Consider the following 15,543-nt stretch of genomic DNA (forward strand, 5'->3'; position numbering starts at 1 on the left):
CGGGCGGTGGGGAAGCTGGGCGGTGGACCCTGTCTCTCCCCGGCACGGGCGCAGAGAGGGGCACTGGGTTGGGGTGACTGGGTTATTTCATTGCACTTATGAAACAGGCTGCCTGCCTGGGCAAGTCGCCATGGCCCAAGGTGGCTATTGACAGGCCGGTTCTCTGTGCAGCGTGCGGCCCGGGGCCTGCGCTCCCCCAGCGTGCTCAAGGGGTTTTGGCTAAGTGCTGGGTGGGTTTTATAGCTGGTGAGGGGCAGCATTAGCGTATTATGGGCAAGCGCAAGGTCTAGGCAAGCGTTCCCTACATAGCTGTGCCAGGGCCCCTCAATCCCAACCTGCAGCCTCCCTGCAGCCACTACGCCAGCCCTGGGGTCACCATTCAGCACAGAAAGATCCGACAGCCAGAAACACTGAGGTGCCCCCCCAGAACAAAATACAGGTGGAGGTCTTGGATAGAGGTGGGCAAAGCCCAGAGCCTAGGGTGACTGGACAGCAAGTGTGAAAAATCGGGATGGGAGTGGGGGGTAATAGGAGCCTATATAAGAAAGAGACCCAAAAATCGGGACAGTCCCTATAAAATCGGGACATCTGGTCACCCTACCAGAGCCAACCATTCGTCCCCTCCAAGCTGGGTGCTCTGATGAACGGAGCTGGCTCCAAACCTAGGCTGATGAGGGTTTGCAGAGCTGAGCCCTCGCGGCCCCAGTCAGGGGTGCCAGGCTCGGGCGAAGAGCCCAGGTGCTGCCACCCCCTTCGCTCACCGCCCACCCCAGGCCAGCTGCAGCAGAGTGAGACGCTTGCTGCGGGGCAAAGGCAGGTGCTCCAGGGGAGGCAGCGCTGGCAGGCCCAGCCCGGATTCAGCTGCTGGGGGTGGGGGGAGAAACACAAAGGCCCCATTCAACCCTGGGCACAGCCCCTCTGCAGCACGCCTGCTCAGGGGAGAGAGAGGCAGCACAATCCACCCGCATGGCTGCCCCAGAACAGGCCAACCTAGGGGGCATGAATCAGATCCTTAGGCCCAATTTCAGATGGCCTCAGCCTCCAGTGCACTGGGAAAATAAAACACGGGGCTGCTCCCCCACCCCCTATAGATAACACAGGGCTGCTCCCCCACCCCCTACAGATAACACGGGGCTGCTCCCCCATCCCCTATAGGTAACACAGGGCTGCTCCCATCCCCTGTACATAACACAGGGCTGCTCCTGTTCCCTATAGATAACACGGCGCTCCCCACATATCATATAGATAACCCAGGGCTGCTCCCATCCCTATAGATACCACGGGATTGTTCCCATCCCCTACAGATCCCACGGGGCTGTTCCCATTCCCTACAGATAATACAGGATTGCCCCCATCCCCTACAGATACCACGGGACTGCTCCCATCCCTATAGATACCATGGGGCTGTTCCCGTCCCCAATAGATAATACAGGATTGTCCCCATCCCCTCCATATACCACGGGGCTGCTCCCCCTCCCCACAGAGAACACGAGGCTGCCCTGCGCCCTGGAGCCGTTACCTTGGCCGCGAGTGCTTGCAGTGCAGATTCACTTTGAAGTTCCTCTCGCCGCCGTCCGCCTCGCTGTGGGGCTGGCGCAGCCCGGAGCCCTGGGCGCGCTGGAACCACTCGGCTGGCGGGCTGGCTCCGTTTTCCAGGCCGATGGGCTGGCAGGCGAGGGAGCTCCCATCTGTGACAGAGCAGCACACAGACCCAGGCGCGTGAGCCGAGGGGGAACGCAGGGTCCCGCGCTGGGGGCAAGGGAGAGGCAGGGGAACTTGGCGGTGACGGGGGTTTGTTCCAGCGACAGGTGAACGGGCCCAGAAATGCCCTTCCTGCGGGGGAAAGGGGGGCAGCGACGGCGTCTGGGGCGCAAAGGGGCAGCGGCTCTCGCCCACCCCCACCCCCCGCATGGCAGGCCCTGGGGAGGCTTATGCAAGCAGCAGCAGCAGCACAGAGCCCAGCAGGGCCCTTTGCTGAATCGTGCTCCACTCTGGCATCTTAAACACAGGCTCCCACAGGGTTATTCAGCCTGTGTGCGCGTGTGTGAGAGAGAGAGAGAGCGGGTACAGATAGCAGCACAGGCATTCACGCCTACCCATCTGTCTGCAACTGTCTGTTTGTCTAAGCCGCTCTCTCTCCCTCTCCACCCAAATGTGCCGGAGAGAACTGACAGGCTCCCTCTGGCCACCGAGTGAGGGGTGACGGCGCCACCTCCTCCCCCCGTTTCGCCTCCACCCCCACGCCCAAGGTCACTGCTTGGGCAGCGTTCTGTACACGGACGCCTTTCCATCAGCCTGGATGGAAGCACGGATGTACACAGGCCCTCGGTCTGTCCTGGTGGCATCAGCTGCAGGCCACGTGCTGACATTTCCAGTGTTTTTCCAGGGTGATTCCCCTCCTGCCCACTCGTCACTCCGGCCCCATCCCCATCTCGCTCTTTCTTGGCTTCCTCTGGCTCGTGTCTGTTTGCCCATCTCACTCAGGATCTAGCGGAGCCCCAGAGGAAGTCAGCCAGGCTCTGAGCTCTGCATTAGGGCTCCCCCTGCCTGTGGGTGTGCTGCTGAGTTGTGGTTTTCGCCCTCTCTTTTGTGCTGGTGCAGATGTGCGGGCGCTCGTGTGTGTGTGTGTGTGCATGCCCGTGTCTCTCCCGGATTGTGTCTCTCGTTCTTTGTGCGATTGTGAGCCGGTGTTACTGTGTGGCTACCAGCCTCTTCTGGGTTGTGTACCCGGGTCTGCGTTTGTACGTGTGTCTCCGTCTCTCTTCCTCTGTATCCTTCCGTGTATGTGTGTGTGTCTCTATATCGTTGTATGTCTGCCGGTGCCTCTCCCATGTGTGTCTGTCTGCTCCCCACCCTTAGCCTGTGCGACTGTCCCTCTCTCTGTCAGCCTGTGTCCTTCCAACACACACACACACACACACCCATGATCCAGACTGTTCCCGTTGCCTGCATTAGCGTGACAACTTATCAACGAGGCAGGGAAGGAGAATTCAAACCTGTCAGTTACTCAGTCTCCATCTCTTCGCCTCCCTCCCCATCCTTGGGTCTCCTGGCTGGCAGGGAAATGCAGGCAGCCCTGCCTCCAGCCCTGCACAGAGCGGCTGCTGCTGGCCCGGGCGGTGTCGAGTTACACCAAGGGGCAACGTGGAGCAGCAAAATATGCACTAGAAAGACCGGTCTAGTCTCTCCTGCAGCTGCTAATGGGCCCGGAGCTGGGAGCTGCTAGAGGAGAGGCAGGCAGGAAGCGCACAGACGACTTTCCAGAACAGCCCCCGGGGTACCAATCCCCCCCACCCTCTCCCCGCACATGCTGCTTTCCCTTTTAATTCAAGTGAAACGTGGAGAGACTGAAAACCAGTCAGGGACTGGGATGGGGCCAGAGCCGTGTGTCCGTTAATCAAGAGCGGCTCTGTCGGGTTTGGGGCAGTTACTCCAGCTTGACGCCGGGACAAATCAGGGCAGACCGTGGCCAGGGCGATGCAAGCGCACGCCATGCACAGCCTGTGCACCCCCAGTCGCAAGGACACAGAGTCACCCGGACACACCCAGGGCAACTCACGCGGCACACAAACACACGCACACACGTGGGCGCACATGCACCCCGAGAGACGCGCACACAACTCCAGAGACACACAGTCACCGACGCGCGCACACAGCTCCAGCCAGCTTCTGCGCGGGCTCCTCTCTGGTTGTAACGAGACCACACTTGCTCTGGGTTATTAAAGCCTCTTAACGACTAGGCACAGGCCTGAGCAGCTGCTGAGCAGACAGAGGGGAGGCAAGAGGCGACTCCCCCTGCACCGCTGACCCCCAAAAGGCGGAGGGACTGGAGCACACAGCTCTGTGCTAGGCATAGGGGTGGGATATGGGGACCTGCAATATCTGACGGGCTTGGCTGCTGCTGACGTATGATGGGTGAACAAGGGATGCTCACCTGGCCAAGAGAGAGACCACGGCCTCTGCCCTCCACCCCTGCTCTGGGCTTTTCCAAATGGAGGGCCGGGGTGCACCAGAATGCAGCTCCCTTGGCCGAGTGCAGAAAGCGTGTCCCCTGGGCAGCGACGCGGATGCAGTTAACCCCGGCGGGCTCCTGGCAAGCCTGGTGTGAACGCAGAGTAACTCCTCTGTGTTCCATGGGGGGTGACTCCGGATTCCCACCCACGACACAGGCAGCAGGGCCTGCTGAGAACCGGAATGCAGAAGAGGGGGGCTCCAGGCCCCCAGAACAGACCTGTGACTCAGTCCCCTGTGTTATATCATGGAAACCGTGCGACACAGCTTGCTTGCTCCTCTCCCAGATGGCGCCGGGCACTGCCCGCCCAGCTCCAATGCCCAGAGAGATTTGGGGGGGTGGGAGGCACCTCATCCCTACATGTACCTAGAGGGCAGTGAGCTCCCACCCTGAGCCCAACCCCCCTCGGCTGGGGCGTGCAGAGGGAGTGGGAGTGGGCGGGGTAGGGGGTCCGGGAGGAGGGGCCCGTTAGGCGGATGCTCTCCACACAATGTTCACTTTCACCTCTCTGCTCCCCCTCAGGCAGCCTGCCACATGGTCTGCATTAGGAGCTCTGGACTTCACCATTCCCGGGTTGTTAGCCAGGGGGATTTCTCTCTCTCTCTCTCTCTCTCGCTGGTTACAAAACACGGCTAGAGACCACACAAGAGAGAGAAGATGCATGGTGTGTGTGTGGGGGGGAGATGCTTGGAGGAGCAGGAGGGAGGAAGAGACACAGAAGGAGAGACAGGAGCAATGCACAGGGTGTGTGTGAGAGAGAGATTGCAGGCACCTCTGTTTCCCACCTCCTGACCCCTGGAGCCTCGGGAAGATAACAGCCCTGAAGAGTGCTGACTCGCCTTTCAGAAATCCAATATCCTCCTGACTACCTGGGTTCGCCACCCCCCCTCCCAGGATTAATCCTGCTGCTGAAAATCTTTAATTAGTTTAGCAGTTTCAGGCTTCCTGGTGGCAGGAAGCAGAGACACAGACTCCACCAGCCCTCCCCTCTCCTGGGAAGCTGTCCAGGGCCCGCTGCCCCATGCTGGAGGGATGGGGGGCACACGGGGCTCCCTCTGAAGCTCTAACGTCCCCCTACCCCTGAGCTGGAGGAGGGTGACTCCAGGAAGGACATGGCCTCTTTCAAGGTGTTTAATTCAGTCTGGTGCTGAGCTGAGGTGGGGGGTTGGGGGGGGAAGCCAGCTGTGTTCAGGCCCACCTTGAACCGCTCTGAGCCCAGCAGGCAGACGGGGTGGCCCGGGCCAAGCGCGGAGGGGGTGAGCTAAGACAGGGCATGCCTGCCCCAAGGACTAGGCCACTGCGGTCAGTGTCACGGCCCAGCCCAGCATGCCTGCACCAGGCTGATGGGGTAACAGAGAAGCTTTGCTCTGCCGCTCGCCCACCCCTGCGACAGCTGCTGGCTAGCAGTGCCACGGGGAGACTGCATTAGGTGGGGGAGTGAATTGTCACCAACCCAGCTGAAAGCCCAACCCCACCTAGTGCTGGGTGGCAGCGTCCCATGGGGAAGGGACTTGCTCCGCGCAGCCATCGGAGGAGCTAATGACGGAGATGAGATCCGAGTGGGAATGCCCTGTGGGACACGGATGAGCTCTGGTACTGAGGCCCGCCTGGAGACCATGGGGATGGGCTCTGCACTGAGGCTCGGGGCCCACCCGGAGACCACAGGGATGGGCAGGCAAACAGCAGTCACCCAGCAGCTGTGCAGACTGGAGCGCTAGGGACATTTGCCAGGTCTGGACTGCGCCTGCTAAGTCCTTCACTAACCAGGATGTTGCACTGAAACAGTGCCACACACTGGCCACCTTGGGCGCAGCCACCTGGTCCTTCCCTGGCTTCCCAGTTTGCCCAGCCGATTTGTCCTTGGCTCCAGAATTCTTCCCACCCTCCTAATGGCCCCAGTGCCCATCCTTGCTGGGGGGTGAGACCGCAAATCTGGAGCTCTCTCAACACCACCCCATTGCTCACAGCCTTACCCCAAACAAAGCTGCTCCCTCCTTGCTCTTTCTGCCCCTCGGCCATTTGTAGATGGTGCTTTGTGGGCCCCCGATGCCCCCGGCAGTCACTGCTCAGCCCCCGTCGACCCCAACCTGCTCCATTGAACAAACGTCCCAGGAACCAGGCCGGGCCTTCCTGACATAAATAGAGATCAGCAGGGTGCTGACTCCTCGGCAGGTGGGTTCAGAGGGTTCCTGTGTTTGTCCAACCTCCCCGCACTCAGCTCCTCTCCTGAGCTCTGCAAGGGGTCGGAGGAGATGATCTAATGGGCCCTTCTGGACTTAAAAGCTACACGTGTCTAAACTCTAGGAGCCCTCCCCTCTGTGGCCTTATGCAGCCCTGCCCCCTGCATCCTCCTGCCCCCTGGCACTCCTGTGGCTCCCCATCTCGCTCTCCCTGCACCCCGTGGCTGCAGCATAGACCTGCCCTTAGCATGCTCCTGGGCCTTTCCAGAACACGTCCAAGCATCTGCTAGCTCAGAAAGCCATCACACCCATCCCAATGCAAATACTACCACCGCTCCCCCCCGCCAGCGCTCGCAATGGCGGGGCCGTCTCATCACCCCCCTTCCACAGCTGGGGAAATCAGGGAAGGGCCGTAAGCCAAAGCAAACAGTGAGGCAAACAGCCCAGCCCAGCCGGCCTGGATTCCCAGGCCCGTGTCCTCCACGCTGACACCTCAGCAGTGGGGGGGAAACACAGAGAAGGGCTCAGAGCAGCGCGGGGTGGAAGAGGCCTTCAACAGACACAGGGTGGACAGGGCGGGGAGGTGGAGGTCACTTGGAGAGAGGAGCAGACGGTGTGTAGCGTCCCGGGGCAGGAGCTCGGTGGTTACCTGGGTGGGGAGGCACAGGGAGCCTCAGGGTTTCCCCGGGAAAGTCCCAACTTCAACTGATTCCCCTCACATCCAATGGGCTGCTTTGTATCAAAAGAGAACAGAAGGAAGTATTCACCCGTGCCACCCACCAGAGCTCTGCGCTGGGCTGGGGGAAGGAGTGCCAGAACGCTCTCCTCCCCCCCCAGGCGCACACCCTCCACCGGGGGGTTCTGTTTAGTTTCATTCAAGATACAAAATGCAGATGAAAAATGCCGGGGCTGGCCAGGTCCAAACCCCACCCCGGGCCGCAGGGCTGTGAAGAGAAACAAATTCACAATCTCGACGTAACAGGGAAACTGAAACACCAAAAGAAAGAAACCCAGAGTTCTTCTTTGAGCAGATTCCAACTAAATCACCTTCCCCGGGGCAGTCAGTCCCACTTCCGACACACTGATGCCCAGGAAGACTCTGGCCCCATGGCCATCTTTCTCCCTCTTCTGTCCATGCCCATTTCTGTTCCCGCCCCATTCCTCAACTGCCTTTTCTCGCCATCTGGTGCAAGAGTCTTCTCCTCTGCAGCTCCCGGCTGTATTGCCTGCCGAACTGCAGGTCTTTCCTCCCCTTGCCCAACCTCCAAAGGTCATTCTCCCTCTCCATCATCACAGTGACTGTGCTGAGTGCTCTGTGGCTCTTGGGGGAAGAGAGGGAGGTGGAGGAGTGAAAGGAAGGATGGTGTTGTGGTGATGGCTGTGGACTGGGACTCAGCAGGGTGGGATTGCTGGCCTTGCTACAACCTTCTTTGGGAAAACCAATTCGTCTCTCTGTGTCTTGGCTCCCTATCCGCACAATGGGGTGATAACCCCGCCTGTTGTCTATTTCGATCGGAAAGTCTCCGGGCAGGGCCTGTCTCGCCCTGTTTCTGTGCAGCACCTGGCACAGCAGGGCCCTGGGTACTACCCTAGAGCAGGGGTAGTCACTTAGATTTTTGCTAAGTTCTAAATTTCTCGGTCAAGGTAGAGTCAAAATCCAGACTCCAGAGAAAACAATAAAAAATAACACCAAGGACAATAATATGTAAATAAAAAAATTCCGGGGTCAGTTCAAGAGTATCCGGCGGTCTGGATTTGGCTCGCGGGCTGCTGATTGATTCCCCCTACCCTAGAGCGGTGCTATCCCAAAAGCAAGTGGCGGTACATTGTAAACGCAGAATCCTCCAAAGCTAGGGGCTTGGAGAACGAGAACTGATGGCTTAAGACGCAAACCGGAAGAACTACTTGGGATCGGCCCTCCCCACCCCCCCGCTCTGGTGAGACAGCTGACAGAGCAGCAGTGAAGGGCTCAGGGCTGATGGCAGTGGGGACGGTGCAGCCACAGACCTCCTGTCACCAAATCCTTGGATGCAAATGCACATGGAGTTCAGAGACCTGCCTGTGACTGATGCTGGATTCAGGAATAAGCCTCCTCCGGGATTCACTGGCTGCCCAGCCCCGTAGGGCGCTGCAGCAGGCTTTTCAGAGGAGATGAATCAGGCAGACGCTTGGCTGCTCTCACCCCCTGGCACCTCCTGTCCATGTTACTGCACATGAGGCTCGCCTTGCCGATGCCCCCGCTCCTCCAACGCGCCTCTGAGCCCCCCACCGGCCTTGGCACGCTCCCGTTCGCCACGTTGGTGAAGAGCTGGTCTGGATTCGCAACTCCAGCCTTTTATCAAGGACCATCCCAAATGAGCCTGTGTTGGGTGGTACCTCGGCATAGCAACTGCAACCCTTGGCTTCTCCCCCCTCCTCATTCACACAGGCACCCCAGGGGAGGGCAAAGACCTCAGAAGAGAAATTTGTCCACACAGCTTTTTCAGTGCCCCAGAATCCTGACCTGAGAATCCCCCTGGCTAGACCACTCCTAGCTCCACCCCCATCTCTGCCAGCTCCTTTCTGTCCTGATGAAAACCAGAGCAGAACTGCAGCCCCTCCATTTCTGTTGAGGTCCTGGGGCAGCCCACAGCCTTCCAGATCTCCTCTACTTTTCAGCAGGGGCAGCTGCTCTCACTGAACAGCGGTGGTGGCGGCAGCATGGCCAACCCCCGTGTTAAAAAATCAGGAGTCACACCCCCCCCCCCAAAAAAAATCACAAGATTTTTAAAAAAAAATCACAAAATGTGGCGGCCGTCTTTTGTATTTGTCTTGCGTGTTTCCAAGCGAGAAACTATCCCCCGCCCCAATGAAAACGGAGATTCTCACATAAACTCTCATGACTCCAGGAGCTGGAGCTGTAGGAAACCCATGAAATCATTGTGAGAGTCGCGCTCAATCCACGAGAGTCAGCAACACGGTCACAGATTGGCTGCGTAAAGACAGAGGAGCAGGTGGAAACCGATAAAGCCATTTTATCCAGTTCATTCCAGCTGGGCAGCCGGGGTTTTGGAGGTGGAACAGCGGAGGACTAGGAGGGGTGTGTGTGCGTGCGGAGGGATTGTTTGACCTTAACGATAGCCATCATCCTGCAAAAAAAGAACCGACCCTCTCCCCCCCGTGCTCCCATCACTATTCGCCATACTTGAGCATTCCACTACTGACTCTTTTTTTTGGCATTTATAATGAGAAGACAGAACAGATGGCCAGAGTGTTTCATCTTAGGTAACGGGTCCAGCAGATTTACCTCAGCTGACGGTATCAGGGGGTTACAGCCCCACTGGAGCTCGAGGTCATGGGAGCAGAGCTTTCCTAGGTCCCATGGAGCGGAATCGGGTAGCAAGCCGGGGAACTTCTCTCCAGCAGAGATGGCCACAACCCAGTTCCACTCTAGCGGCGAGAGCGAATGGAGAGAAATGTCACACGTGAGATGCTCCATGGCGGGCGCTGGGAGCCTAGCAGCAGGGTGCAGAATTGCTAGGCAGATGGCCCCATTATGGGCACCGCCTGGGAAACTCCCACTCTTTGGATTTGGGTGGGAGACCTGGCACACGGAGCTGGCGACAAGCTAGCTCTCGACAAGGGGTAGAAGCCTCCATCTGTGGAGCATCTACAGTAGCAGGCTTGGACACAGCCACCTGGCTGGCTCCCGCAGGGGTAATGCAGGCTCCAGAAGACGGGAACCCCTGGAGGGTGCATTAGAGACAGTCCCCTCCTTCCTCACGACTCTGGCACGTCTGGGATCTGGGCAGTGCATGCAAGCCCATGCCCAAAGCCCAGCCACCCAGGGCTCTGCGCTAGACACAAGCAGTGGAGAATTAAGCTCTCACCCGACAGAGAGCGGCATCCCAGAGATCTTCAGGGCAGGCCACACGCAAGGTGAAGGCACTTCCCGCCTCTGGGACGAGGGACGGAGGCCTCTGTCCCCCTCTCCAGCCACAACACCTCCCTGCTGCAAGCAGCTTGACCGACCCCCATGAGAACGCGTATCCACTGACTTCAACAGCTCAGCACCACCACTCTCGTCCGCTCTGGGCCTGGCGTGCGAGCATGACCCTCCCACTCCTGGGCACATGGGCGCAGCACACCCTGCTGCCTAACTCCACAAAGTCTGCTCTCCCAGTGCTGCGAGAGGAGCGTGCTCCCTTCGGGGGCAGAGATGAGACCACTGCAGGGGCACCGATGGCACCAGAGAGCTGGTTTTTCGCCACCCCCCCCTTGCCCTGGCTCAGCATGGCCCTCACACGGTGACCCTAAGAGAACCACCCGGCCTCCTCCCCCAACCATGCACCTCACCAACGCGGCTCATACCAGTGCATTCTGGGAGCGTTGGTTTTCGGGCGACCTCCAACCCCCAAGCACTGCCCGATGGGACAGGATTAGGGAGCCCGTCTGACCCGGGAGCAGCTCAACGCGTCTGTCTCCCCATCCATGCTGGGTGGAAACCACTAGAGATGCTGCTGCTGCAGTCACACCGGACAGACAGACCAACCGACCTCCTCCCGGGGCGCCCCAGCACTCTGCAGCTGTCAAGGGGGGCTGCTGACGCAGCCCAGGCATTGCGCGCTCCAAGGGGCCCAGCCTGCGGCTTCTTTCGGCTCTGTCCCACCTGGTGCAGACAGGGCCTTTGATGCTCGGCCCGCCTGGTACCAGTCAGCCCAGGAGGCTTTGCTGGTGCCTCTTGAAAGGGGCCTTTCCCTGCTGCAGCCAGTCAGTCTGGGCAGGGGCTGCCAGGCAGCAAACTAGCCTCCCCCCACACATGCAGGGTTCAACGGTGCAGCCGCCTCTTGGGGGGGTGGTTGATTCTATCCTTAAAGGCCAGATTTTTCCCTGCCTCACCACCCCTGGATCCAGGGGAGCTGGGCAGGGTTCGGACCCTTGTTTCCTACCTGGCTGGGGTGGAGCGACCGGGCCTGCCTCCCTCCAGCCCCTTCCCTCCCCACCCCTTCCCCTTCCTCGGAGGGGCTCAGGGAAGGTGCTTCGGCGGGGGAGGTGGGGCTTGGGAAATCAGCCGACAGATGGACTGCTGAAGCCGTGGCACCTCGGCCGGCTGGAACAGAGAGCTGCAGTTCAGAGAGAGCTAGCAGGGAAAGGAGATAAATTTAGCTGCCTTCCTCAGTGCCAGCTTTGTTCGCCCGCCCCGCTGAGCTGGAGATGGTGCTCCTCTCCTCCAGCAGCTCCCTGGCCCAGCATGCCTTGCAGGGCTGAGCGGCCATGCCGACGCCTGCCTCTGCTCTCAGCTTTATTGTTTCGCACCTCGGGCCCGACCTGCGCGGTCACCTACACTCCACACCTGGGCCTCGTGCCCACCACTGCCCCCTCCGGGTAGGACGGTGGCTACCACCCTGCCCCTAAGGATCTGCAGAAGGGCCCCCCCTTAGAGACAGACCACGAGGCTGAGCGAGGGTGTATCCCTGCCCAGCATCCGCCCCACGCCGGCTCAAGGCACAGGCTGGCTTTTCTGCGCAGGGAGTGGGCTCTTTTCCCATCTCAGGCTGGCTATGGAAGCCAAGCTGGGATGTGTGTGTGGGGGGGGGGGAGGCTGTAACCTTTCTACGGCACGCGGAGGGTTAACGCCGGGCAGGCTGGATGCTGGGAGGCCAGTAATGTTTGGAAGGCGCCAGCTGGAACCATGCCCGTCCCAAGCTCTAGAGACGGTGCTCCCCAGAGCCGGGGAGAGAGGGGCAGGAGGGTGGAAATGCACATACCCAGGGGAGGCAGAGCAATCCCGCCCTGTGTCTCTGTCACACAGGTGGGTGTGCAGCGCCCCGCATGGACTCCAGTCACCTGTGCACCCATCTCGGCTTTTAGCCCCATGAGCAGGAAGCTCTGGGGCTGGGGGAGGAGAGAGCCAGGGAGCTGCAGGGCGGGCAGCGAAGAGCGTGATGGACAGAGTGGGAAAGAGGCGGCGAGGGAGTGAGAGAGGCAGAGGAATCGCTGGGCCCGTTTCCTGAGCCTGGCTCAGGTGTGCAAGGCGAGCGACTGCAGCGGTTCGTGTCCCTAGCTACCATGCCCCTGTCTGCTCTCCTAGCCCGTGGAACCGAGTCTGTGGGCTGGCAGTGCCCGGGCGCCGACTCACCCTTGCCAGGTGACCCACCCCTACACGCTGTCCTTATTATAGGCCAGCGTGAGCGCAACGAACCCAGGCTGGGTTTCAATCCACCCAGCCCCAGTGCACTTCGCCTGCCATGCTGGTGACTCACCAGCAAAGCGGGCAGGGGAGGAGGGCAGATAAGGGGGGTGGGGGAGACGCACAGGTCCCTCCCTCGGCCAATTTTAGAAACCAGCTAGACAAGAAGGGCCGATTTCCCCGGCAGGATTTACGAGCCCGCTGGTGGGCTTTCGGAGGCGCGCATTCGCTGAGCAGAAACTCCTGGCCGAGGAGCCGGTTTCCTGGGAGACCCAGACGTCGGCGCAGGAGGCTCAGAAGGGCCGACGGGGATCGAGAGGGGCCTGTGGGGAGGCTGCCAAAGGAGGCATGTTGCTGCACAGACCCCGGCGGCTGGAGAGGTGAACACTCAGGGACAGCATAACGCCTAAGTGAGCATGCCAGTCAGGCATGGGAAGCACTCACACAAGCTAGAGCTCCCCATCTGCCATTTGCAGAGAGAGAGAGACCCAGGCTGGCTAGCCACGGCACCTGGGAGCGGGCCACGGGAACGGGAGCTCCCCCTCACCCAGGCCAATGCTGCCCCCATGGACACTGAGCTGGGACAGCCGGCCTGGGTCCCCCAGCCCCACCTCTCATGCAGGCAGTCACACACAGCGGGGGTGAGGGGGGAGGGGCTACTGGATCCGAGTCGTGCACTGTACTGGGGGTGAGAGGCAGGATCGGGCCCAGCAGCTCCTGGTTCAATCCCCAGCAGAGGGTTGCCATTGTGCCCACTGGGAGCAGGTCTGAGGGGGGCAGTGGGAGCACCAGTGGAGGGAAGCTGTGTCTATTCCCCTGGCTGACGGGGTTGATCCCATGGGGCTGCGCCCCGCCCCCAATCCTCTCAGGGTGCCTGCGCCTCTAGCTTCCATGTCTCCAGCTGCCCCACCTCCCAAGTATAGCACGGACACTGCCTGGAAGTAAACCCCCTCCCCCCCTGCACTCTCCATCTCTCACTGCACCGTGTCCAAGCTCCTCGCCTGCAAGATCCCCTCCCCGCTCAGCTCCCCCCTTCCCTCTGTTCCTTCAATCACATGCCCCACGGCACCCAGCCCCCCTGTCCTCCCCCAAGCTCACTGCTTCCTGGAATCCTTCCTTCCCCACTCTCCTTGTCAAGCACCCCAAACTGCACAGACCCCGGCAGCTGGAGAAGTGAACACTCAGGGACAGCATAACACCTAAGTGAGCATGCCAGTCAGGCAAGCACCTCCAAACTCACTGCTTCCTGGAATCCTTCCTGCCCCACTCTCCTTGTCCCCTAACCCCCTGCATGCCCACCCCTCCCAGAGAGTGTACACCAGGCCCCAAGGCAGAACGGCGTGGAGAGGAGAGCACCACCACTTGGCGCTTGTACAGAGCCTTGTGCCCCGGGATCTCAGAGCACTTTCCCCACACTAATGAGGGGTCCTTCATGCACACCTGGGAGGCAGGTACGTATGATCAGACCTGTTTTACCAGTGAGGTGTGGCGAGATTACACGACTTGCCCAAGATCCCACAGCAAGCAAGCGGCAGGGCCAGAAATGGAACCCAGGAGTCCTGATTCCCAGTCCCCTCCCCCCCTGCCCAAACCAGACCCAGCAGCGAGGCCCTTCATCTCTTGCACTTGCAGGAGGATCCTCTCCGTTTAAGAGCCTTGCCATGCCTCTGCACTGCAGTCGCTATCCTTGGGCTGGAGCGAATGCTGTTCCTTATGTGGGCAGAGGGGGCACTGTTGGGTGCTGCAAGGAGCTCTCCTCCAACCCCACCCCAGCCATGGCATTGCCAGCTCCGGGAGTAAACCTGAACCCGAACGTGGGCACCCATCCCGGGCTACCAATCCCAGCCCTAGTGCAAGGAACGGTGGGACCCAGCCCTACTCCTAGCTGATGATGGAGCTGGGGAGAGAGGCCGGCTTGCCGCACTGGGGGATTTGTTATTATTTTTGCCAGGGAGCTTTCCATTCAAATTGGAAAAACACAAGTTGCTGGCGGAGCCCCGGCGCTGATTGTATGCAGCCTGTCACTCAGGCATCACTTTGGAGATGCCCATAAATTGCTCCATTACCTCTTCTAATTGAGGAGAACACAGCTGCTGAGGGGCGTTGACGGAGCGGCTTCCTTTGGAAGGCTGGCTCGCTCTCTGTCGACGGGTTCCGGTGGTGCTTGAGAGCTCCACCAAGAGACAAAATAATACCACTTCTAAGAAATGCCCAGTGACAAAAGCAGGCACGTTGCACCAATGACGGCAAACCCAGGGCACCAGGGGACCAACCCCAGCCACGGTCGCTTTGGGGAGGGTCCATGCCCCAACACTGGTTCGGTTTCAGCAGCTTTCTTGGTACGGACACGTTATTCAGATGGAAGACGAATGAACTCAGAAGCATGTTTACCAATGAATGGGGCTACGTGGTCGGCAATCAAGCCATCATCAAAAGCTTCGGGCATAAACTGAACATCCAGCTGGAGCACTGGGCGGGGCTTGACATGCCAGGAGGCTACCTCCTTCTGGGATTTGTCATGATGCCGGCGATCCCACAGCTGTAGAGGAGTGAAGGCTTTGCCGTTCTCTAGGGCTTTCCTCCAAGTGCCTCAAAGCACTTTACCCACATTAAGAGGATGGGTCTCAGGTAGGGAAGTTGAAGACCTAGGCCTGGGAGAGAAGTAATGATCCATTTCCAAAGGAAGTAGAGTCCAGGCACCTCTTGGCCTGTGCATGCAGCGCCTTCTTGGCGGGGAGGCCCATGCAGACCTGCCCTGCCGAGCCCTTGGGGCAGAGCTGCTCGGGGCAAGGCTACAGCAGGCTAAGAGCCAGAGGAGTAGGGGAGATGGAGAAGGGGACCGAGGTCTTCTATTGAGAGAGTGATGGTAGAAGAGGGTGAACTAAGCTGTCCGGTGTTGCAGGCCAGTGGCAATGGTGGACACCAAGGGCGAGATGTGGGTAAACTCCATATTCCTCAAATGGGAAGTGGGCCAACTCCGTTCACTTGCCTTTACCCTCAGCTACGCTACAGACAGAGGCGCAGGCAAACCGAGATCCATCCTCACGGACTACTCCCCCCTCCCTGGAGAGGACGTGTCCAGATCTCCCCAGTCCCCGGTGCAAAGGACACTGAAGTGCCGGAGTCCTGCCTGGCTGGATGCCGTGATGGCGGAAATGGATCCGGCAGGCATACGGCGCTGG

At 59.8% G+C, this 15,543-nt stretch overlaps 1 protein-coding gene across 7 annotated transcripts in view; it reads right to left on the minus strand.

Moving 5' to 3' along the window:
* AHDC1 (AT-hook DNA binding motif containing 1) overlaps positions 1-15,543 on the minus strand; it is a 109,964-nt gene that overhangs the window by 19,018 nt on the left and 75,403 nt on the right. For 6 of the 7 annotated variants that reach the window (XM_050931993.1, XM_050931992.1, XM_050931996.1 and 3 more), the window contains one exon: positions 1,520-1,688. In XM_050931993.1, coding sequence (XP_050787950.1) covers positions 1,520-1,688 — 169 coding nt within the window. Of the gene's footprint in view, positions 1-1,519; positions 1,689-11,939; positions 11,955-15,543 lie in introns of those variants that run through there. The other variant, XM_050931998.1, reaches the window with a different exon arrangement.

Source organism: Gopherus flavomarginatus, chromosome 22 (genome assembly GCF_025201925.1).
Source record: "Gopherus flavomarginatus isolate rGopFla2 chromosome 22, rGopFla2.mat.asm, whole genome shotgun sequence".
NCBI lineage: Eukaryota > Metazoa > Chordata > Testudines > Testudinidae > Gopherus > Gopherus flavomarginatus.